At 44.7% G+C, this 23,279-nt stretch overlaps 1 protein-coding gene across 1 annotated transcript in view; it reads right to left on the reverse strand.

Moving 5' to 3' along the window:
• LOC145355833 (SEC14-like protein 2) overlaps window positions 1-23,279 on the reverse strand; it is a 67,170-nt gene that overhangs the window by 10,462 nt on the left and 33,429 nt on the right. Inside the window, exons 6-11 of the mRNA XM_080208245.1 lie at window positions 20,750-20,845; window positions 19,297-19,357; window positions 14,685-14,768; window positions 13,501-13,607; window positions 6,661-6,800; window positions 2,992-3,161 (exon numbers count right to left, since the gene is read on the reverse strand). Of these exons, the coding sequence (XP_080064371.1) occupies window positions 2,992-3,161; window positions 6,661-6,800; window positions 13,501-13,607; window positions 14,685-14,768; window positions 19,297-19,357; window positions 20,750-20,845 (658 nt within the window). The remainder of the gene's footprint in view (window positions 1-2,991; window positions 3,162-6,660; window positions 6,801-13,500; window positions 13,608-14,684; window positions 14,769-19,296; window positions 19,358-20,749; window positions 20,846-23,279) is intronic.

A 23,279-nucleotide genomic window follows, 5' to 3' on the forward strand; every position in this document is an offset into this window, starting at 1 on the left:
GAAAGTTTCACCCTTTACTTTAAAGTTTATTTATTTTGGCACAAGTAGGTTTACATTAACACTGCAATGACGATATTGTGAAAATCCTCTAGTTACCACACTCCGGTGCATGTTTGGGTTCACGAAGGGAGAATTTAGCATGGCCAATGCACCTAACCAGCACATCTTGTGGACTATGGGAGGAAACCCACACAGACACAGGGAGAACATGCAGACTCTGCACAGACAGTGATCTAAGCTGGGAACCGAACCTGGATCCCTGGCGCTGAGGCAACAGTGCTAACCACTGTGCCACGGTGCCATCTGTCTCTCTGTATTCATTATGCTGTCTCTCTGCATTCTTCCTGCCGAAATGAATTACCTTCTCCATATTGAACTTCACTTGCTATTTCTGTCTAATCCACCAAATTGTCTATGTCCTATCGAAGATCAAGACTACTCTCGTCATTGTTGACAATGCTTCCAATCTTTGTATTGTCCACAGATTTTGAAATCATGCTCTGCACTCTGCAGTTCTGTATTAATACATATCAGGAAGAGGAAGAACCCCAACACTGACCTCTGGGGAGCTCTACTACAAACCTTTCTCAAATCTGAAAAACAACCGCGGAGTCATAGAGGTTTACAGCATGGAAACAGCTCCTTCAGCCCAAATTGTCCATGCCGCCCAGTTTTACCATTAAGCTAGTCTAGTCTTATTGCCTGCATTTGGTCTATATCCCTCTATACTAATCTTACCCATATAACTGTCTAAATGTTTTTTAAAAGACAAAATGTTTACTGCCTCCACTACTACCTCTGGCAGTTCATTCCAGACAAGCACCACTGTGTGTGAAAAAATTGTCCCTCTGGACCCTTTTGTATCTCTCTCCACTCATCTTAAACCTATGCTGTCTTGTTTTACACTCCCCTATCTTTGGGAAAAGATGTTGACTATCTAGCTGATCTATGCCCCTCCATATTTTACAGACCTCTATAAGGTCAGCCCTAAGCTTCCTACGCTCCAGGAAAAAAAAAAAGTGCCAGTCTATCCAGTCTTTCTTTATGATGCAAACCATCAAGTCCCAGTAGCATCCTAGTAAATCTTTTCCACACTCCTTCTAGTTTAATAATATCATTTCTCTCTATTTCCTGTTGTCAGCCAGTTTCCTATCAAAGTGCCTACTTTCCCTTTCATTCCATGAACTAGAATTTTGCTCACGAGTGTTGTGTGGCATTGATAGTCCATATACACATCAACAGCATTATCAGACATCTCTGTTACCACCTCAAAAAACTCCAGTGAGTTAGTTAAACGTGATTTTCCCTTAGTGAATCCATGCTGGCTTTCCTTAATTATCCTCCACCTGTTTAAGTGATTATTGACTTTATCCAGATCTATAGTTTCCAGATGTTTCCCTACCGCTGAAGTCAACCTCACTGCTCTGTAGTTGCTGCCATTATCCCTTTTTGAACAAGGGAGTAACATTTACAATTCTCCAGTCCTCTCCTGTGCCTAAGGCTGGAAAATTATCACCAATTTCTGTAATTTCCACTTTCACCTCCCTCAGTGTCCTTGGCTAGATCTCATCTGATCCTGGGAACTTCCTAATTTTAAGTAAAGGCAGCGATTTTCCCAAAAAAGTTCAAAGTGTCAAATTTGCATAAAAACTGGAGTAAATCATGCTGTTTTGTTCAGCAGGGTTTCCAAATGAATATCCCACTGTGTGCACTGTAGAGGGCAGTAACAGAAATCATGTGATAAATCCGGGACAGGGCTCATTCCTGCTGAAGAGCCTGAAATCAGTGCACTGAGTGGCCCCCCGCGCCTGCGCCGATCACTGGGAGATCGCTAAACAAATCCTTCCAGCATTGCTGGCCTCTCACTCTCCCAAGGACATTGCTGGCCCGATTGATGGCCTCTTTTACACAGAGGGTGGTGGCTGCCTGGAACTTGCTGCCAGTGGAGGTAGAGGAATCAGATACAATAGTGAGTTTTAAGGAGCGTCTGGACAAATACATGAATAGGATGGGAATAAAGGGATATAGTCCATGGAAGGGTAGGGGTTTTAGTTCAGTTGGGCAGCATGGCCAGTACAGGCTTGAAGGGCCAAAAGGCCTGTTCCTGTGCTGTAATTTTCTTTGTTCTCTCACTCCCCCATGGACATTGCTGGCTCTCACCCCCTCATCCCCTCAACAAGAAAATTACTGCCCTCCTGGCCTCCCCATTCCCCACTAGCATCGCTGCCCTCCGCATCCCCCCACTGACCCGGGCATCGCTGCCCTCCGCATCCCCCCACTGACCCGGGCATCGCTGCCCTCCGCATCCCCCCACTGACCCGGGCATCGCTGCCCTCCGCATCCCCCCACTGACCCGGGCATCGCTGCCCTCCGCATCCCCCCACTGACCCGGGCATCGCTGCCCTCCGCATCCCCCCACTGACCCGGGCATCGCTGCCCTCCGCATCCCCCCCACTGACCCGGGCATCGCTGCCCTCCGCATCCCCCCACTGACCTGGGCATCGCTGCCCTCCGCATCCCCCCACTGACCTGGGCATCGCCACCCTCCCAGCTTCCCCTCCCCTAGTGACCTGGACATCGCTGCCCAACCCCCATCCCCCAGTGACCTGGACGTCATTGCCCCCCCACCACCCCCATCCCCCAACGTGTTTCGGATTCCCTTTCAGGTTAATCTCTGGCCTCTTTTTGTGCTCCGTCTTTGCCTTTCCGATTGTTTTGTTTTACTTCCCCTCTGGTCATTCTATATTTAGCCTCATTCTCCATTTGTATTTTCTATCTGGCATCTGTGATACGCCTACTTCTTTTATTTCATCTTTAGCACTCTCGCTCTCTCATCATCCAGGGTGTTCTAGATTTATTTGTCCTACTTTTCTCCTTCGAGGAAATAAACCTCGACGTAGTGAGCATATTAACAGCATCAGAAATGTCACCTGACATTATGAAGTTATGAGTTTAACAGAGGCAGTTTGGTAGTTAATCTTACTAACGTACAGACTCCAGGATCCTGGCAGGTGAGCGTTCCGTCCTCGGGTACCAGGTGACTATTGTATCGTTGGTTGGGAACCACTTCAACCATTTCACCAGCTTTTTGTCGTTCCCCAAGCTTTGTCTTCAGGTAAACACCAAACCCAATGTCTGCACTTTCAGTCATAAACTGCCACCTAGAAGAAGAGATCAGAATTCGGAACTGTAGAAACACCTCAAATTTAAAATGACCATTCTTGAGTTTAAATTCTTTATGGCCTCACACCTCCCCCCAACTCTGTAACCTTCTTCAGCTCAACAATCATCCAAGAACTGCCCCAGTGAATGTGCCATCACAATCCTAAGCTTAAGAATTCCCTTTCTAAATCTTTCCTCCTTTAGAATTTCTTGGTTGAGGTAGTTACATTAGCCACATTTAAGGCTTATCTTGATAGGCCTGTGAACAAACAGGGAATAAAGGGATATAAGCAGTTGGTCTAGATAGGTAAACGTGATAGGTGAGGCTGGGAGGGCCAAAGGGCCTGTTCCTGTGCTGTTCTTTATTCTTTTAGCTCCCTCCCCTCCTTTAAGATTCTCCTTTGGCTGAGTGTCTACTTTTGTACGTTAACACAGTGAAACGCCCTAAGATGCTTCACAGGGGCAGTATAAAACAAATTGCGATATTGACCCACATAAGTAAACCAAGCTTGGTCAGAGAGGTAGCTTTTAAGGAACGTCTTGAAAGAGGAAATTAAGAAAGTAAAGGACGGTACAGTAGCACAGTGGCTAGCACTTTTGCCTCTCAGCGTCAGGTTCGATTCCTGGCCTGGGTCACTGTCTGTGCAGAGTCTGCACATTCTCCCCATGTCTATGTGGGTTTCCTCCCACAGCCTGAAAGACGTGCGGATTAGGTGCATTGGCCATGCTAAATTCTGCCCCACTATACCCAAACATGCACCAGAGTGTGGCAACTAGGGGGTTTTCACAGTATCTTCATTGCAGCGTTAATGTAAGCCTAACTGTGACTAATAAATAAATAATGAAGCAAGTCACAGAATTGTAGGGAGGGAATTCCAGAGCTTTGGGCCTTGTCAGCTGAAGACATGCCTACTAACAGTGGAGTACTTTTAACAGTGAATATACAACAGACCAGACTTAGACCAGTGGAGATATGGCAAAAGGTTTTTTTTTTTAAGTTTATTTATTAGTCACAAGTAAGGCCTTACATTAACACTGCAATGAAGTTATTGTGAAATTCCCCTAGTCGCCGCACTCCGGCACCTGCGTGGGTCAATGCACCTAACCAGCACATCCTTCAAACTGTGGGAGGAAACCAGAGCACCCGGAGGAAACCCACGCAGAAACGGGGAGAATGTGCAAACTCCACACAGACAGTGACCCAAGCCGCGAATCAAACCTAGGTCCCTGGCGCTGTGAGGCAGCAGTGTTAACCATTTTGCCATCTTGCTGTCCATTATGGAGTGGAGGAGGTTACAGAGATAGGGAGGGGTAAAACCATGGAGAGATTTGAAAACAAGATTGAGAATCTTAAAATCAAGATGTTGCTTGAGCTGCAGCCAATGTAGATCTTTGAGCACAAGGCTGGTAGGAGAGGGAGACTTGCCTTATTGTTGTTCAAATACTTCAACTATATTTGCATATCGGAGCTAACACATTTTCTCTCATGAGAGATCAGATCAGTAAACCATTATAATGGACTGGATTTTAATTCTGGGCTCAGGTCAATTTCTGGGTCCCAACCTTGCATCATGTCCAGCCTGACACCTGACCCAATGTAGAAGGAGTGCTGGCTGGCATCGGGGAGCTGCCTCATCCCTGGACCACGTTTCAACCTTGGCATGGGGATTGGACAATTCCAATTGGCATTGGCAGAGCGACTTTGCTTGGCCCTGAACGGTAGCTACTTGACTACTAGCCATTTGCAGGTCCACAGTTCTTTCCCTCTCTGATCAGTGTGTACCAGTGGCCTGAGGCAAGAAAGTGCCATCAAACTAACATACCAGCTCGTGGTGGGGAACTATGAGCTATTCCACCCCTGTTCCTGCATCCAAGGCCATTTAAAATGTCCAATGTCTCCCTTGATTCAACTTAAACACAGGCCTGATCTTCCAAAGATCAAATTCTCCACCATTAATCATTTTTACATTGTCTAAATAATGGAAATCTGCAAAAAGTATAACTCCTTCCTTACATGACATTCTTGCAAGGAATAAGACTTGTTTTAAACTGTATAAAATAAATAGTTTCTAAAATATATATTTGGATACGAATCAGATCTAAATTTAGTAAATAAGAAATTACCTATTTTAATTTTCACTCCACCCACTTGCTGGGATTTACCGTCTCGCCCAGCCGAGGCTCATAAGATCCTGCCCGAGGCCAATGGACAATGCCATTCTGCAAGCCTCACATGCCCCAGAATTGGGGCAGGCAAGACCGTAAAATTCCAGCCACCATTAGCCTTCCCCATTAACTTAGAGGTTAAAAGTCTTAACCACAGGTACTACCAACTGACAGTGACTCCATCTGTGAGAGTTCCAGTTTATATTCCTTAATTTCTATTCGACCCTAATAGTTTTAAAATTTTGTTCCGGGGCTCTGAGCATCGCTGGCAAGGCCAGCAATACCATTCCCATTGAGAAGGTGGTGGGGAGCTGCCTTCTTGAACTGCAGCAGTCCAATGTGTTATGCCTGGGTCAGATACACCAACAAGGCTTTTACAGAGGGCGATCCAGGTTTTGATCCAGTGACAGTGAAGGAATAATGATACAGTTCCCAGTCAGGATGGTGAGTGGCTTGGAAGGAAATTTGCAGGTGGTGGTGTCCCCATGCATCTGGTGCCCTTGTCCTTCAAACAAGGTTTGTAAGATGCTTTCAAAGGAGCTTTAATGACTTGCTGCAGAGCCCTTGTAAATGGTACACTCTACTGTCTTTGTGCAGGAGGGAGGGAGGGAGGGAGTGTTTAAGGAAGTGGATGGGCTGCCAATCAAGTGGGCTGCTTTGTCCTGGATACTGTTGAGCCTCTTGGGGGCTTTTGGGTGGCACAGTGGTTAGCACAGCTACCTCACAGCGTCAGGTACCCAGGTTCAATTCCGGCCACAGGTGACTGTGTGGAGTTTGCATGTTCTCCCTGGGGTCGGTGTGGGATTCCTCCAGATGCTCCGGTTTCCTCTCAAAGTCCAAAGATGCGTGAGTTTGATTGATTGGCCATGCTAACTTGACCTAGTGTCTGGGAATTAGCAGGGTAAATATGAGAGGTTACAGGAATAGGGCCTGGGTGAGATTGTGGTCCATATAGACTTGATGGGCCAAATGGCCTTCTTCTGCACTGTAGGGATTATTTGATTCTATGATTCTTGAGTGTTGTTGGAGGTGCACTCACCCAGGCAAGTAGGAAATATTCTATCACACTTCATATCCTGATGAAAACTTAACAAGTAGAGGCAGTAAGATCCAACAGCCTCAACCCTTGTGATTGAGATGCTCTTTCAGCTGAACAATTTTTTGGGGAAAACAATCTGACAATTCCAAGCCAGTTTGGAGTTTATTCCTGATTGTAAGATATTCAGCAAGCATTTTGTAGATAATGCAGAATGCACAGAGTTTTGAAAACTGTAGATAAAGTTTCTTACCCCAAGGTCACAGCATAAGATGTTGTTTTAAACTCTGCCTCACCTCAAAACACAGCCAGGGAAGAGCATCTCATATTCAGACTGAAAAGAGGAACTCCTGCTGACAGTGACCGTGTTTTCATATTGTTGCTTAATGGACTCGAGGACGTAATATGACTTTGGTACATCACCACCAAAGTTTATCTAATAAAACAGACAATGAGAGTTTTTACCAGGGAGGTATGACTACGATCTGGAATACATTTTGCAATTTCACAAGAGGCTTAGAACAGGTATTGTCGCTAGGTCGAGTTCTGTCCAGACACTATTTTATTGTTGAATAACTATCTATATCTGGCAGCAAGCATGGGGAAGCAACACCAAAGCAATGGCCTGGATTTTACAGTCTGTAGTGAAAGGATGAAATAATGTCTGATCATCCCCCCACCCCCTGCCTGAAGAACGCTGCCCACAAAGATTGAGCAATCTCTGCGGCATGGATTTCCTCTTCCCCAATGTTAATTGGAATATGCCACCAAGAAAAGGAGATCTCTAGGTATCTGGCATCAGAGAACTTGTGGAACATGGTACACAGCCAATCACATTGAAGAATTCTCACAGGGAGCAAACCAGGGGTAAAATACACCGATTACCCTTCTATTTTGCAAATGTTACAGAGTACAAAAGAAAGGTTAGACATATACTTTAGAAGCAGGACTATCATAAATATTCATAGAATATAATTTCTGTTACATTTCCTGTTAGGGTGGCATGGTGGCACATTGGTTAGCACTACTGCCTCACAGCACCAGGGACCAGGGTTTGATTCCCGGCTTGCGTCATTATCTGTGTGGTGACTGCACATTCTCTCCGTGTCTGCGTGGGTTTCCTTCAGTGCTCCGGTTTCCTCCCACAGTCTGAAAGACGTGCTGGGTAGGTGCTTTGGCCGTGCTAAATTCTCCCTCAGTGTACCCAAACAAGCACCAGAACGTGGTGACTGGTGGATTTTCACAGTAACTTCATTGCAGTGTTAATGTAAGCCTACTTGTGACACTAATAAATAAAACTTTAAACTTTAAAAAACTGAATTGCTGAAAAAAAGATTTTTTTGTTGAACCTTTTCATCTTGCATTCATCAGCACATTTACAAGAATACAGAGCAAGGGAAATCAACAAATTTGTACCATTTCTATTCCTTCCTCATGAGTGCAAGATGAAAAGCTTCAACAAAAATATTAAAGCAAAATACCACGGATGCTGGAATCTGAAACAAAAAGGGTTAGGGTTGAGTCTCTTTTGTCACCAGTATTCAAGTTCTATACAACCAAACTATTAATATAATTTCTATTATATTAAAGAGACTGGATTTTATCACAATGGAAAAAGTTGAAATTCCATAAATATAAAATTGGTTTTCTATTTTATCCCCAAAGGTACTCAGCAGCAGTGGTTATAACCAAGTACCCTGTTCAAATCCAAGTAATATTTCATTAACAGGAATCAGAAAGTCAGCTGGAAGGGTGAAGCCTAAAGACGTCGGTGACGCCAGGAATCCTGAGATCGAGGCATATTTTAAAAAGGGAGTCTCTGCTTTAAATAAAAGTATCCCTCACCACACACACACACACACACACACCCCCACCTCCGCTCCCTCCTCCCCGCAAATCACCCACATCATAGGTATCGGGACTACCCCACCAAGCACTGGGATAACCTCCACATGCAAACATCAGGGCCCCTCCTCTCCCAACACGCAAACATCAGGGCCCCTCCTCTCCCAACACGCAAACATCAGGGCCCCTCCTCTCCCAACACGCAAACATCAGGGCCCCTCCTCTCCCAACACGCAAACATCAGGGCCCCTCCTCTCCCAACACGCAAACATCAGGGCCCCTCCTCTCCCAACACGCAAACATCAGGGCCCCTCCTCTCCCAACACGCAAACATCAGGGCCCCTCCTCTCCCAACACGCAAACATCAGGAACCCTCCTCTCCCAACACGCAATCAGGAACCCTCCTCTCCCAACACGCAATCAGTGGAACCCCCCCCCACCGAACTCAGAATCTTTGAGAAACACCCCTCAACCCCTCTGCCTCCCACTCCCCCAACCCCTCTGCTTCCTCTCCCCCCCCACCCCTCTGCTCCCCCAAACCCTCTGCCTCCTCTCCCCCCCTTTCCCCCTCCCCCAACCCCTCTGCCTCCTCTCCCCACCCCACCCCCAACATGCAAATATCAGAACATCTGGTTCCAAAAGTGAACTTTGCTACTGCTTGGAATAAAATTAGTGCCTTTACTCATTCTAGCAAAACAGTAAGATCAAACTTACCAATAATACTTAAAAGGAATTAAGGATTAATTAGTTTTAATTCCCAACATTAAACATAAGTGTTTATTCATGTCTGCTTTTTCATTATAATTAGCAAAGAAATGAAATCTTCCCCAGTGTATTTTCTCATTCCCATATTTTCAGCTATTCTTCCCACACCTTTATTTTCTAAGATAAATAAACATTTTGGAACAGTATCAGGAAAATTATATTTTCATTTGTTGGAAATTGGAAAGTATAAATTAAGATCATCACTTAAAGAATGAAGAGAGTCGTTGGGATAAATTTTCCTGGGGAGAGGTTGTTAGGATGCAGAATGTCCTTCCAGAAGGAATGGTGGCAGCAGAATCCTCAACAGATTTTAACAGGGAAATATATGGATGTTTGAAAGATTTGTTTAAAATTGTGTGGGGGGGAGGGACAAGGGTAGCTGCCACAGGCATGATGGGCCAAATGGCCTCCTTCCATGCTGCATGTTCCATGACCCCCCCCACAACCCCCACCCTGGGCTTATAGCCAACATTTTAGTTAGTGATAATAAGAACATAAGAATTAGGAGCAGGAGTAGGCCATTTGGCCCCTCGAGACTGCTCCATCATTCAATAAGATCATGACTGATCTTTTCATGGACTCAGCTCCACTTACCTGCCCACTCACCATAATCCTTAATTCTTTTACTGTTCAAAAAATTATCTTTGTCTTAAAAACATTTAGTGAGGTAGCCTCAACAGCTTCACTGGGCAGCCAATTCCACAGATTCATAACCCTTTGTGTGAAGAAGTTCCTGCTCAACTCACTCCTAAATCTGCTCCCCTTTATTTTGAGGCTATGGCCTCTAATTCTAGTTTCACCCGTCAGTGGAAACAACCTCTAAGCTTCCATCTTACCTATTCCTTTCATAATTTTATATGTTTCGAAAAGATCCACCCTCAAATTACAGAGAATAAATTGCCTCTATATTGAATCGATCTTATTACAGTATCAAAGGCTGGATTCGATTTTAATGTGGTTCTGAGCCATTCCTTTCAAAGGCATGAGCTCTGGCAGAGAAGTCAGTCATTTATAAAAGGCTTTTGTTTCTTTGCAGTTTATTTTATAAGTTCTTGTCTTCTGCTTCTAGACGTCCCGATTCAGCAGTTTCCTGGTTTAGAGGTTAGGCTGCAGTCCCCTAATTGTGTTTATCCTGAAGTCTCAATAAATACCACACCCATACTGGAAAAAGTTTCAAACGTTTTGCTTTGAAAATGAAACTTGCTTTGATGTTGCTTTAACAAACGAACCTAACCCTACAGGATGCAGCTTCTGCTGGTGTGTTTCTTGGGTTTGTGGCCAACCCTACTCTTTTCCATCATAAATCTCATGCCTACAAGTTTCCTGACATTGACAGGTGTGTCCTCCCAGCAGTGAAAGTAGTGAGGTGGAACTGACAAGGCTTTTTATCTTTCCTGAACTTTGGGTGGGATTTTCCAGTCCTGCCTGCTATTGGGATTCTCTGGTCAGTCAATGGATTGTCAGCTTGGCGGCCACATCCCCTGCAGAGGTCCTGCTGTGGCAGAGTTGGGAAACCCTGGCCTTATGTGGAGAAGCATCAGATTTCTGCTCACATACTGTAGTATCCCTACTGTGCAGAAGGGAGTCATTCGACCCTTCAAATCTGCCTCAACTCCCCAACACAGCACTCTTATCCAGGCCCTATACCGTGGCCCCACATATTTATCCTGCTAATTTCCCTAACCAATACATCCTGGAACACCACGGGGCAATTTAGTGTGGCCAATCCATCTAACCTGCAGATCTTTGGACTGTGAGAGGCAATCAGAGCACCCGAAGGAAACCCACGCAGGCACAGAGAGAATGTTCAAACTCCACACAGACAGTGACCCAAGGACGGAATTGAACCCGGGTCCCTAGCGTCATGAGGCAGCAGTGCTAACCACTGTGCCACCGAGCCACTCATGGTGAGTACAGGAATTTTCCAACTGGGTGATCACAGGTCTGAATGCAGGCCATAGTTCAGTGTGTCGGAGCCCGTGACCAGCACACTCACAATTTATTTACACTATCGTTATTGTCATTATTTACCTTATCGCAACTAAACTTCGTGAAAATTAATCATTGCCGCTGATTTCAAACAGGGGTCAAACCAACAGCAAAACAAAGCAATTCCTGATGTTAGAAGCAGCACTAAACATTTACTCCAAGTTTTCACAATCTGGTAAATAGTCTGTTTATACTGAATACACTTTTAGTACAAAACTAGATGAGTACATGAGAGAAAAAGGGATAGAAAGGCCTGCTGAAAAGCTGAGATGAAATGGGAAGAGACACTTGTGGTATATAACATGTAACATTCAGTTGGGCTGAATGGCCTCTTCCTATGTTTCATGTTCTATGTTGTACAACGATGTGATTTTGTGTCTTTACAGACTCAAGCAACATGATGGCACTAAACTGATTGATTGGGTAACAAATTGTCCCTATATTGGACCTCCCTGATCCTCGCACATTAGGCGTAGACTAAAATCATGAATAGGTCACTGAGACAGTGGGACGGCAGCGCGGGCTCGTTGGGCCAAAGGGCCTGTTTCCCGTGCTGTGTTGTTCTTTGTTAAACGGCTAATGATATCTGATAGTGTTTAGTGGAATGGACAGCATATTGAACTGTCACAAAAGAGTCATCAGGGATGCTTTGACGACCAAGATCTTAGAACTATAGAATCTTGAAAAGTTACAGTACCAGCTCATCGACCTGGCCAGAAAAATTAAAAACATATGCTCCCATTTTCCAGCACTCAGTCCACAGCAGGTTACAGCACTTCAGGTGTAGACCCAGGTACCTTTTAAAATGAGTGGGGGGTTTCTGAGTCCACCATCAACCCAGGCAGCGATTTCCAAATACACACCACACTCTGAGTGAAAAGACTTTTCCTCATGTCCTCTTTAATCCTTCTGCCAATCACTTTAAACTTGTATCCCACTGGTAACTCTTCTCTCCTCTAGGGGAAACAGGGCATCCTTGTATACTCTATACGGGCTCCTCATTATTGTGTACAGATCAATCAGCTCACCCCACAGCCCCCTCAGTTCCAAGTAAAACAACCCCAGACTATCCAATCTTTTCTCACAGCTTCACATTTCAAGTCCTGGCAACATTCTTGTAAATCTCTTCTGTATTTTCTCCAGAGCAATTATGTAAATGTGGTGACCAGAAATGTACACAAAACTCCAGCTGTGTGTGGCCTAATTTGCAATTTAGTTTAGTTTAGTCACCAGTAGGCATCCATTAGTACTGCAATGAAGTTACTGTGAAAATCCCCTAGTCGCCACACTCCGGCACTTGTTCAGGTACACTGAGGGAGGATTTAGCATAGCCAATCCACCTAAACAGCACATCTTTCAGACTGTGGGTGGAAACCAGAGCACCCAGAGAAAACCCACGCAGACATGAGGAGAACATGCAGTCTCCGCACAGATAGCGACCCAAGCCAGAAATTGAACCCAGGACCTTGGCGCTGCGAGGCAGCAAGCTAACGACTGTACCACCGACAGATGACATCCCTGCTTTTGTATTCAATACTTCGCTCAATGAAGGAATGTATTCCGGATGCCTTCATTACCACCTTATCCACTTGTCCTTCAGGGGCTGTGGACATGTACTCCAGGGTCTCCCACTTCCTCTAACCCTCTCACTATCCTCCCATTTGTCGAACATTACTTGTTTTGTTCGCTTTTCCAAATGCATTACCTCAGACTTTCCGGATTGAATTCCATTTGCCATTTTTCCACCCACTCAACCAAATCATTGACATCATTCTGGAGTTGACAGTTATGCTGTTCAACCACACGGGGAATTTTCATCATCAACCACACAGGGAATTTTTGTGTCATTTCCCAATCACACCTCCCATGCTGAAGACCAAATCATTAACATGTACAACAAACAGCAAGGGACCCAACACTGAACCCTGGGGAACACTGCTGGAAACTGTTTTCCATTCGCAAAAATATCCTCAGCCGTTACCCTTTGTTTCCTGTCACTCAGCCAGTTTTGGATCCAACACAGGACCCCTTTTCCTGTGTCCCATGGGCTTTTACTTTTCTGAGCAGTCTGCCATGTGGGATTTTGGCAAACGCCTTACTAAACTCCATGGATTGCAATTTGACGTGTTTTGCTTCCCAGCTTCATTCAACAAGCCTCCCCCATTCTGACACGGGCAGCACACCGGCCACTTCCCTGTGAAATACACAGAGAAGCCCCATTGCAAACTTCGAATGGAAAGCTTCACTAAAGTTGGTGTTGGCACTGCAATGTATTGTACTCAGGGTATGGGAACAGGGTCTGGGGAACATCCTATTTAACCAAGGAGAGACCCAGATTTGACAACCGCTTTGGGAATGTTGGAGTTGTAAACAAAGATGCAAAGTAATCCATTGGTTCCTCAGTGACACAGTGCCATGGGTTTTATCAAAAAGGATTTGATGTTAGGTTCTAGGAGGATATGGCGTTGGTAACACCTCTCCCAATTTTTCGGTTTTCTTCATCCACAAAGAACTCCAACGTGAACAGTGATATTTACCTTGCTCGTGCACTTTGGGTTCCCATCTGGATCTGTGAGAGTTCCACCATAATAAGCAGGGAGCTGTTCAGCATCAATGTACTGCAGTAGCACCTCCTTCCAATTACCTGCAAATCATCAACAAGGTCAGCTAAAGGCAAGCAGTGGCATTCGTTACAGGTCTGTGCAGAGAGAATTAGGCTTGAATCCTTTACGTTTCACTGACATCGTATGAAAATGAAGGGTGCAGCCAGTCTTTACAGTTCCAAAGATTCACTGGACCAGTCATAGCGGTCAGAGACTGGGAATTCTGCAGTGTGTGGCTGGCTTACTGATTCTCAAAAGGTTGCCCACCATGTACGTGGCAGAGGTTAACAGAGTTTTGGAATACTTGCCTGGATGGATTCAGTTCCAACAACACTCAAGAAACTCAGCACCATCAGGGACAAAACAGCCCATTTGATCAGCCACTACCTTAAACATTCCCTCTCTCCACCACTGGTGCACAGTGGCAGCAGTGTGTACCACCTACAAGATGCATTGCAACAACTTGTCAAGGCACCTTTGACAGCACCTTCCAAACACACAATCCCCCCTATCTAGAAGGTCAAGGGCAGCAAATGCATGGGAACATCACCAACTCCAGGTTCCAGTTTAAGTTACAGTTGAAAATACACTGCCACTCCTTCACTATGGCTGAGTCAAAATCCTGAAACTCTCTATCTAACCCCACTGTTGGCGTACCCTCACTACTTGCAGGACTAGAGCACTTTCTCACTAGCAGACATCTTTCACTGGGGATTACAATATGATACAACCAGGATAGGAGGGAATGTACAGTGTATCTGTCTCTACCTACTCTACATTACTTTTAAACCATTAGTTTATAAGGTTAATTCACTCACCTAAATGTTAACCTTTGCCAGCTAAGCCCATATCTCATGAATGGATGAATGAATTGGAAAAGAGTGGGATTATGAAGCTATAACAGGAAGATCTCTGAGACTAAACGCACACATGAGCAAAATACTGCGATCGCATGCAAACGCTCAAGGTCATTCTCATTGTGAGCAGCATAACAAAAACACAGGTCTCAGTTTGGCAGTGACTGTGCCACCCTGTGCAGCCTGTGAGTTTATTTGTTTATTCAATAGAAAGGAAAGGTCTGGCGCATAACGAGTAATAACTACTCAGAAGGAACTTACCTCCTAATACTTGGATTTTCCTACGTGTGTCTTCACTGAGAAAATGCTTAATGAGGTTGTAGGCCACAGGGAAAATCTTTGGTGCTGCAATAACCACAGATCAATGATTAAAAGATTAGTGCACTGTGAAATTCATTTATCGTTCCAATAGACACAGATTACAACTAGAAGTTGAAACCAATTCAACATTTCATTGCTCTCCTGAAAGCGCTATTTTCTTCATTCATTCACAGCTTGTGGGTGTTGCTCTATTTTCTTGCTATTATTCTCCCATTAACAGCAACTGTCTTCCTGCACTTTTCCAAATTAATCTTTCTCCATGTCAGCATAGACACTAGTCCCAATTTTAAATCAGGCTGTTCAGGGGTTAATGTTGGTTTTGGCAACATCCCACACCATCCAGGTGCATGGCATTTTAACAAGCAACTCTGTGCCCTTAGCACTCTTTAATACACATTGCAGCCTATTTACAGATGCACTCTGCAGGCTCCCACGTGCCAACTCCCGCGAATTGTCAGAGAAGTGATTTCTCAGCCACACCTAACCTCGCTCGTGATCTGGAATTAAGAACCTACAGATGATTTCATGCAAACTATTGTCGATTGCCGTAAACACCCATCTGGTTCACTAATGTCCTTTAGGGAAGGAAATCTGCCGCCCTTACCCGGTCTGGCCTACATGTGACTCCAGATCCACAGCAATGTGGTTGACTCTTAAATGCCCTCTGAAATAGGCTAGCTGAAGGGCAATAAATACTGGCCCACCAGCAATGCCCACATCCTGAGTGAATAAAGAAAGATCTCGGTACCTTTTCTGCTGTAAAATGCTGTCTAAAGCACTTTCTTCTGTTGCGTCTTTTGTTTCCCACTTTATTTTTAAACTTTCCCTTCCTGCTTAACACCTACTGTTTTGTGCTCTTCAATGTAAATCATTTTGAGTTGTTGTCATGCCTTAGATCTATTAGTGATTTAATTTAGTTTAATTTATTCATTTATTTATTCATGGGTCATAGGCATAGCTGGCTGACCAGCATTTATTACCCATCCCTAGTTGTCCTTGTTCAGAGGGCAGTTGCGAGTCAACCTCATTGCTGTGGTAATTGTGGGGGTCAAGCTGAATGGATCAGAGGGTCTTTACCTGTCAGCTATAATTCATACATTCGATACGTTTGATAAGGTGCCTCACAAAAGGTTAGGGTACATGGAGTTGGGGGCAAAGTGTTAGCGTGGATTGAGGATTGGTTATCTAACAGGAAACAGAGTTGGAATCAATGGATGCTTTTCTGGTTGGCAGTTGGTGACTAGTGGAGTGCCACAGGGATTGGTGCTGGGGCCTCAACCGTTTACAATTTACATAGACGACCTGGAGGAGGAGGCTGAGTGTAGGGTAACAAAATTTGCTGATGACACGAAGATGAGTGGAAAAGTGAATTGCGTGGAGGGTGCGGAAAATCTGCAGAGAGATTTGGATAGGCTGAGCGAGTGGGCGAGGACCTGGCAGATGGAGTATAACGTTAGCAAATGTGAGGTTATCCACTTTGGTAGAAATAATAGTCGGAGGGATTATTATTTAAAGGGTGAAAAGCTGCAGCATGCTACTGTGCAGAGGGACCTGGGGGTCCTTGTACATGAATTGCAAAAACTCAGTCTGCAGGTACAGCAGGTGATCAAGAAGGCGAATGGAATGTTGGCCTTTATAGCGAGGGGGGATAGAATATAAAAGCAGGGAGGTCTTGCTGCAACTGTACAAGGCACTGGTGAAGCCGCAACTGGAGTACTGTGTGCAATTTTGGTCCCTTTATTTGCGAAAGGATATATTGGCCTTGGAGGGAGTACAGAGAAGGTTCACCAGGCTGATACCGGAGATGAGGGGGTTAGCTTATGAGGAGAGATTGAATAGACTGGGCCTGTAATCGTTAAGAGTTTAGAAGACTGAGGGGGGGATCTTATAGAGACTTACAAGATAATGAAGGGGGCTAGATAGGGTAGAGGTAGAGAGATTCTTTCCGCTTAGAAAGGAAAACAGAACTAGAGGGCACAGCCTCAAAATAAGGCGGGGGGGGGCAATTTAGAACGAACTTCTTCACTCAAAGGGTGGTGAATCTCTGGAATTCTCTGCCCATTGAAGTGGTGGAGGCTACCTCGTTGAATATATTTAAGTCACGGGTAGGTAGATTTCTGTTAGACAAAGGAATTAAGGGTTATGGGGAGAAAGTGGGAAAGTGGAACTGATCCACTTCAGATCAGCCATGATCTTATTGAAGTGGGGCAAGCTCGAGGGGCTAGATGGCCTACTCCTGCTCCACTTCTTATGTTCTTATTTGCAGTAACTTTGCTGCTATCATATTTTGAATAAGTCACATTTTAAAGTCATTATAGATAGTCCACTGTAGATGAGTGTATTTTAGTGTATTTACTGCATTAAGCTGGGACATGTAGGTTAGGTTTTATATTATGGAGGTTACTGTAGATTCTGATTTGGAGGGCTGATTCATCATTGACACACTTTTAGGTAATGGGTAGAGGTTTTCAAACAGGTTTTTATAAAGCATTTTCAAATGTAGCTATATAGTTTTCATTTACAGGTTTCTAAGAATGGTTCCAGCGATGAGAAACTTCAGTAGTGAGGATAGGTTGGAACTGTTCTCTTTGGAGACTAAAAGGCTCAGAAGAGATTTGATAGAAGTGTTCAAAATCATGAGGTGGCTGGACTAGAGTAAGTAGGGAGAAACTGTTCCCATTTGTGGAAGGATTAAGAACAAGAAGGAAAAGATTTAAAGTGATTTTCAAAAGAGGCAAATGTGATGTGAGAAAGAGTGGTTCAGGTTTGGAATGCACTGCCTGGAAATGTGGCAGAGGCAGGTTCAATCAAGGCATTCAAGAGGATATTAGATGATTATTTGAATAGAAAGAAAACAGGGGTGCAAGGAACAGGTAGGGGAATAAAACTAAGTCACAGTGCTCATTTGGAGAATTGGTGAAAACACAATGGCCCAAATGGCCTCCTTCTGTATCATAACAATTGTGAGATTCTGGATTTTGTAAAGACGTCTCACCTATTAGAGCTTAAATAAGCACTGATGAGGTTTATAAAGCAATTGTTAATCCATATTGATTACTTCATGACTTTAACACCAAATCTCTCTCTTAAGACATGATCTTGTGATTTATGAGACAGTGGCGTTGGTGTTCCTGGAATCTGAAGCCATCGTTCTGCTGTACACATGATTTTAACTGCAGGAACTGTGTCCAGAAAAGACCCAGGTAAGTCTTTATTTTCAGGAGGCGGGTTCGAATGAATCTTTCAATTGGGTATCCATTGTTGGAAGCCATTGTTGTGGCACTATTGGGTGCCACGTCACCTCTATAATGTGTAACCCCAATGAAAATGCTTAATTACGATGCAATAATTCATCTAAGATAACGTGAGCTGGCCTGTTGTGACACAACATACATTTTTATGATGCCTTTTCATCTTCAGGGCATCTCAAAATGCCTTGAGTCAATAATATACCTCTGAAATGTGATCATTGTTATTTTGCAGCCAATTGGAGTGGCACAGTGGTTAGCACTGCTGCTTCACGATACCAGGGACTCAGGTTCAATTCCAGCCTTGGGTGTCTGTATGGAGTTTGTATGTTCTCCCTGAATCACAGTGGGTTTCCTCCGGGTGCTTTAGTTTCCTCCCACAGTCCAAAGTTGTGTGTGTTAGATGGATTGGCCATGGTAAATTGTCCCTTAGTGTCAAGGGGATTATCAGGGTAAATATGTGGGGTCACGATATACAGGGCCTGGGTGGACTTGTTCTTGGAGCAGGCTCGATGGACTGAATTATCTCCTTCTGCACTGTAGGGATCTATGACTATATGATTTGCACATAGTTCGTTCATGTAAATGATTTGAAAAGCCTATTTGGTTGAACTAGAACATCAACCAAAATACTGGGCTGAATTTTATAGCCCTGTCACAGACAGGTGGGGCTGGAAAATGGAGCTGTTCAAAAGTCCACTGACTTTGGTGGGATTGGAAACTCCCAAAAGTGGACAGTACTACCCATTATGAGAACGCCTGCCCTTGTGGGACTTCTAGATTCACTTATGCAGATGTGAGAGATGGGTTAAACCTCCAACAATGGAGCTTTCCCCAACTACTGCACTAAACTGTAAGCCTAGATTATGGCTGGAACTTTGTAGCCATCCACGCTGGTGGAACTTTCCAGTCTCGCCAATGGTGCACTCCTGCCACAGGCTTCATGGCAGCAAGGGTACATTCAACGGGAACTCTGTTGACAATGGCAGAACCAGAATATCCCGCCGCTGGCCAATGGTGGGCCTCCTCCACCACCCCGAAACACACGGTGGTTTGCATGGAAAATGCCGCCCAACGTGTTTACATTCCTGGAGTCTTGGAAAATTTTATTACGTTAAAGATGCTACATAAATGCAAATTGTTGTTGTAAGTCTGAGTGCTATCACCAAATCTAGCACACACTTAAGAGAACCATGTGTTTAAGTTGGAACACCCCAATCCCACTATTGGCCTTACATTCTCCATGTCCCACAGACAATCATTCTCCATATATTTACAAACGGGTTTTAACCAAAATTGCCTACCTTTGATAACAAACAATGTCTTTAAACCCTCAGGGTAGTTATCCTCAAACATGGTAAGAACCTGGTTAAGTAATGACATTTAAGACGGCGGATAAGTTTCAATCAGTGTTTGAAAGGTTAAAAGTCCAACCCATTCACCATTGCCTCAGATTCTACACTAGACCTGGAGGTGCCCAGTAATTATCTACAGATTGTTATTATACCAGCAGTAATTACATAGCCGGCCTCTTGTGTGTTTTTCAACATGCAGCAAGGAAGAAACTGCAAGGTCTCCAAGCTGACAGCCAATGTTAGCACAAAACCTTATCTAAAGGCAAGTCAAATTCAAGTTGTGCATATTGAACATAACATCAGGCTGTAATAATATGGTTGTAATCTCATCCGTAGATCCAGATTATAGCTATAGATTAACAGCACTTATTACTTTACCATTACCATTTATAATCATTCCCATATTTATCTCCGTACAAGAGATTGCTGAAACCATATTGGATTGCAGCTTGTAATTACATCCTGATCCACTGGGCAAGATTTTTCCATGGACTTGGGGACCCGGTGGGGGGGTGGGGCGGGGGGGGGAGGTGGGGGTGTGGTCCTGAGCCAGCATTGGTCAAAAGCCAGACCGCCTCCTAATTGGCTGCCTTCTATGCTTGCTGTCTGAGCTCCTTCTGCCACTGAGCCAGAGAGCTGGCAGCTCTGGGGCTTCACCGGGGAAGGTGACAGGTATTGAGACAGATTGGAGACTGCGAAGGTGCCTGTCTTAAAAATATTTAAGCGGGGGGGGGGGGGGGGTGTGTGTTTGTGTGTGTGTGTGTGTGTGTGTGTGTGTGTGTGTGTGTGTGTGTGGAGAGACACCTGGATCAGCGGGGAAACTTCTCAGCCTGTACTGTTGGGGTCACAGGAGTGTCTTTTGATGTCCCCTGGTGCCAAGGTTCAGGGGTGGACTGTCTGGTTCTGATGCCATCCTGCCCCCCCCCCCACCCGCCCCAACCCCCACCTTCACCAGCACCCCTCCTCCTGCCCTCCCAAATCCCAACTGCTGCAGGGAGGCAGCCTCCACTTAGCTGGCCCCCTCCACACAGGGTTGGTTGGTGGCGGGGGCAGGGGGTGGCTGCTGCTCCAGCACTGGCAAAATGCTGCCAAGCTCTCTCAATCAGCAACCCCCCCGCCCCCCCAATGGGGCCTTTATTAGATATATCCGCTGCCTGCCTCCGTGGTGTCATCAGCAGAACTACAGCCCTGCCCGACATAGGAAAGCTCTGAGGCGGCAGGAGTACAGGGGAAGTCATCCACTGCCCACCTCATTTCCTGTTCACTACACCACCACTAATAATGGGCCAGAGAAAAATCTGCCCATTATGATTCATATAATGAACCACTTGAAACCTCTCATTAGATTACTGTCCTTTAAACACTCTCGAGCATGTATTATTCTGAATTGTAGCTGCCTTACCTCTCCATACAGTTCGACTGCAGGTTTCCATAAATGCTTCATTCCGAGATTCTCACAATCATAAATCATTGTGATCGCCTCAATTTGTTTATTGTGCTGCAGAAAGGAAAACTCTGAATCAATATTTAGATCGGATACTGTCGGTCAAGTCATTTTATATTTCATTATTCCAAAACAGTGATAGAGTCATAAATGTTTACAGCATGGAAACAGGCCCTTCAGCCCAAGTGTCCATGCCACCCCTTTTTTTTAACCACTAAGGTAGTCCCAATTGACCATATCCCTCTATACCCACCTTACCCACGTAACTGTTTAAAAGACAAAATCGCACCCACACTACTACTTCTGGCAGCTTGTTCCAGACACTCACCACCCTCTGTGTGAAAAAATTGCCCCTCTGGACCCTTTTGTATCTCTTCCCTCTCACCTTAAACCTATGCCCTCTTGTTTTAGACTCCCTTACCTTTGGGAAAAGATATTGATCAACTAGCTGATCTATGCCCCTCGTTATTTTGCAGACCTCTATAAGATCTCCCCTAAATCTCCTACGCTCCAGGGAAAAAAGTCCCAGTTTATCCAGCCTCTCCTCATAACTGAAACCGTCAAGTTCCAGTAGCATTGAGGAAACATTAATTGACTTCTTTAGGTGCTTAAGACCAATGCATAATTTTGAGTTCATAATTTGCACTTGACATTTTGTGGTTTGGTGTCAGCGCTTAGGTTCAGAGACTATTTCTGAAGTCGTTCTGGCATTGACATATCTCACGTACCAAGATCATAATCTAGTTTGCAAAAGACAGACTCGATAGAATCTGCACAGCAGATCAAAAAGGGGATGCAGGCCCACGCATGGACAAAAAGTGAAGCGCTTTGACGTATGAGGTACTTCCAGCTCCTATCTTTCAAGTGCTTTTTCTTTTTTTTTAAAAAAGCAATGTCTTCCCCTACCACTTTCTAATGCAGCATGGCTACACAGATTGTCAGTGTTCTGTACATTGTGTAATCCTAACTTTGCTGAACTTAGCCAAAAGCTGAAAGAATCATTGAACAGGAAGCTGGGATGTGACTTGTCACAAGATTTTGCTGTTGATGTTTAGTGCTGGCTGCTGCTGACCTGCCTGTATGTGAAGTGCCCAATCAGAAAGAGAACTTAAAAAATAGGAACAGGAATATTCAAGCTCTGACAATCATCCAGCCTTGAGACATTGGTTCTATTCTTTCCCCACAGATGCAGTCAGACCCACTGAGATTTTCTAGCATTTTCTGTTTTTTGTTTCAGATTCCAGCATCCACAGTATTTTGCTTTTATTTGTTTATTTGTTATATTATTACAGGAGTAAACCGTATATCCCCTTGAGACCGTTCAATAAGATCCTGACTGATCTTTAACACCACTTCTCCTACCCTACCTACCCAAACATGATCGATTAGTGACTAAGTATCTGCAGCGCCCAGGAGGGGTAGGCTCGCAGAATTCCAAAGATTCACAATCCTCTGAATGGTGAAATTTCTCCTCATCTCAGTCCCAAAGGTCTGACCCTTATTTCTTGACTCTCCAACGAGACGAAATAGTCCGTCAGTATGTAACCTGTCAATCTCTCCAGGTTAGGTTGATTGGCCATGCCAAATTGCCGCTTATTGTCAGCAGGGTACATTTCATTGAGATCAACTCCCATTCTTCTAACTTCCAGAAAATATAGACCCACTGATTTGGAAAACTGAAGGGAAATTTTCAGGGCTACAGTAGTTGGTTGGCACAATGGTTCGCACTGCTGCCTCACAGCGCCAGGAACCCGGGTTCAATTACAGCCTCGAGTCACTGTCTGTACGGGGTGTGCACGGTTTTTGTGCGGGTTTCCTCCGGGTGCTTCAGTTTCCTCCCAAAGATGTGCACGTTAGGTTGATTGACTGTGCCAAGTTGCCCCTTAGTGCCAGTGGGATTAGCAGGGTAAATATTTAGAGTTACAGGGCCTGGGTGGGAATGTTGTTGGTGCAGGCTCAATGGGCCTCCTTCTGTACCGTAGGGATTCTCTGGGGAGAAGGAGAGGGGAGAGGAACTAACTGGGTCGGTCTTACAGAAAACTGGCACAGATACAACTGGCTGAATGGCCTCCTTCTTTACTATAACCATTATAGATTCTACTCCGTAAGCTTCATGTGTTATCGTGGTAGGAAAAACATCCTTCCAGCCTCCTAATCCAGAAAAACACTGAATATCATTGGTTGTGCGTGCTAAACACGCAAAGCAAAATACAATTAACAGTAAAACTGATGAAATGCTCCTTGACAGTACTGAATTTCAAGCTGTGGGTGGAATTCTCCTATCCTGGGACTGAATGCCTTGGCGGGAACAGGAATCGGGAATATTTCCTGCTGCAGAGGCCAGAGGAAAATCTCGCCAATTCTTCTGGCCCCCACCTCATTAATTATGCACCCGCAGGATTTATGCTGTTTTCTATGGCAGGGCAGGCATGATGCCGTTTAGTCCACCACCATATTCAGGTACTACATTGAAAAGGTGCCCAATGTC

This window comes from Carcharhinus amblyrhynchos, chromosome 20, assembly GCF_965287045.1.
Source record: "Carcharhinus amblyrhynchos chromosome 20, sCarAmb.v2.hapA, whole genome shotgun sequence".
NCBI classification, from domain to species: domain Eukaryota; kingdom Metazoa; phylum Chordata; class Chondrichthyes; order Carcharhiniformes; family Carcharhinidae; genus Carcharhinus; species Carcharhinus amblyrhynchos.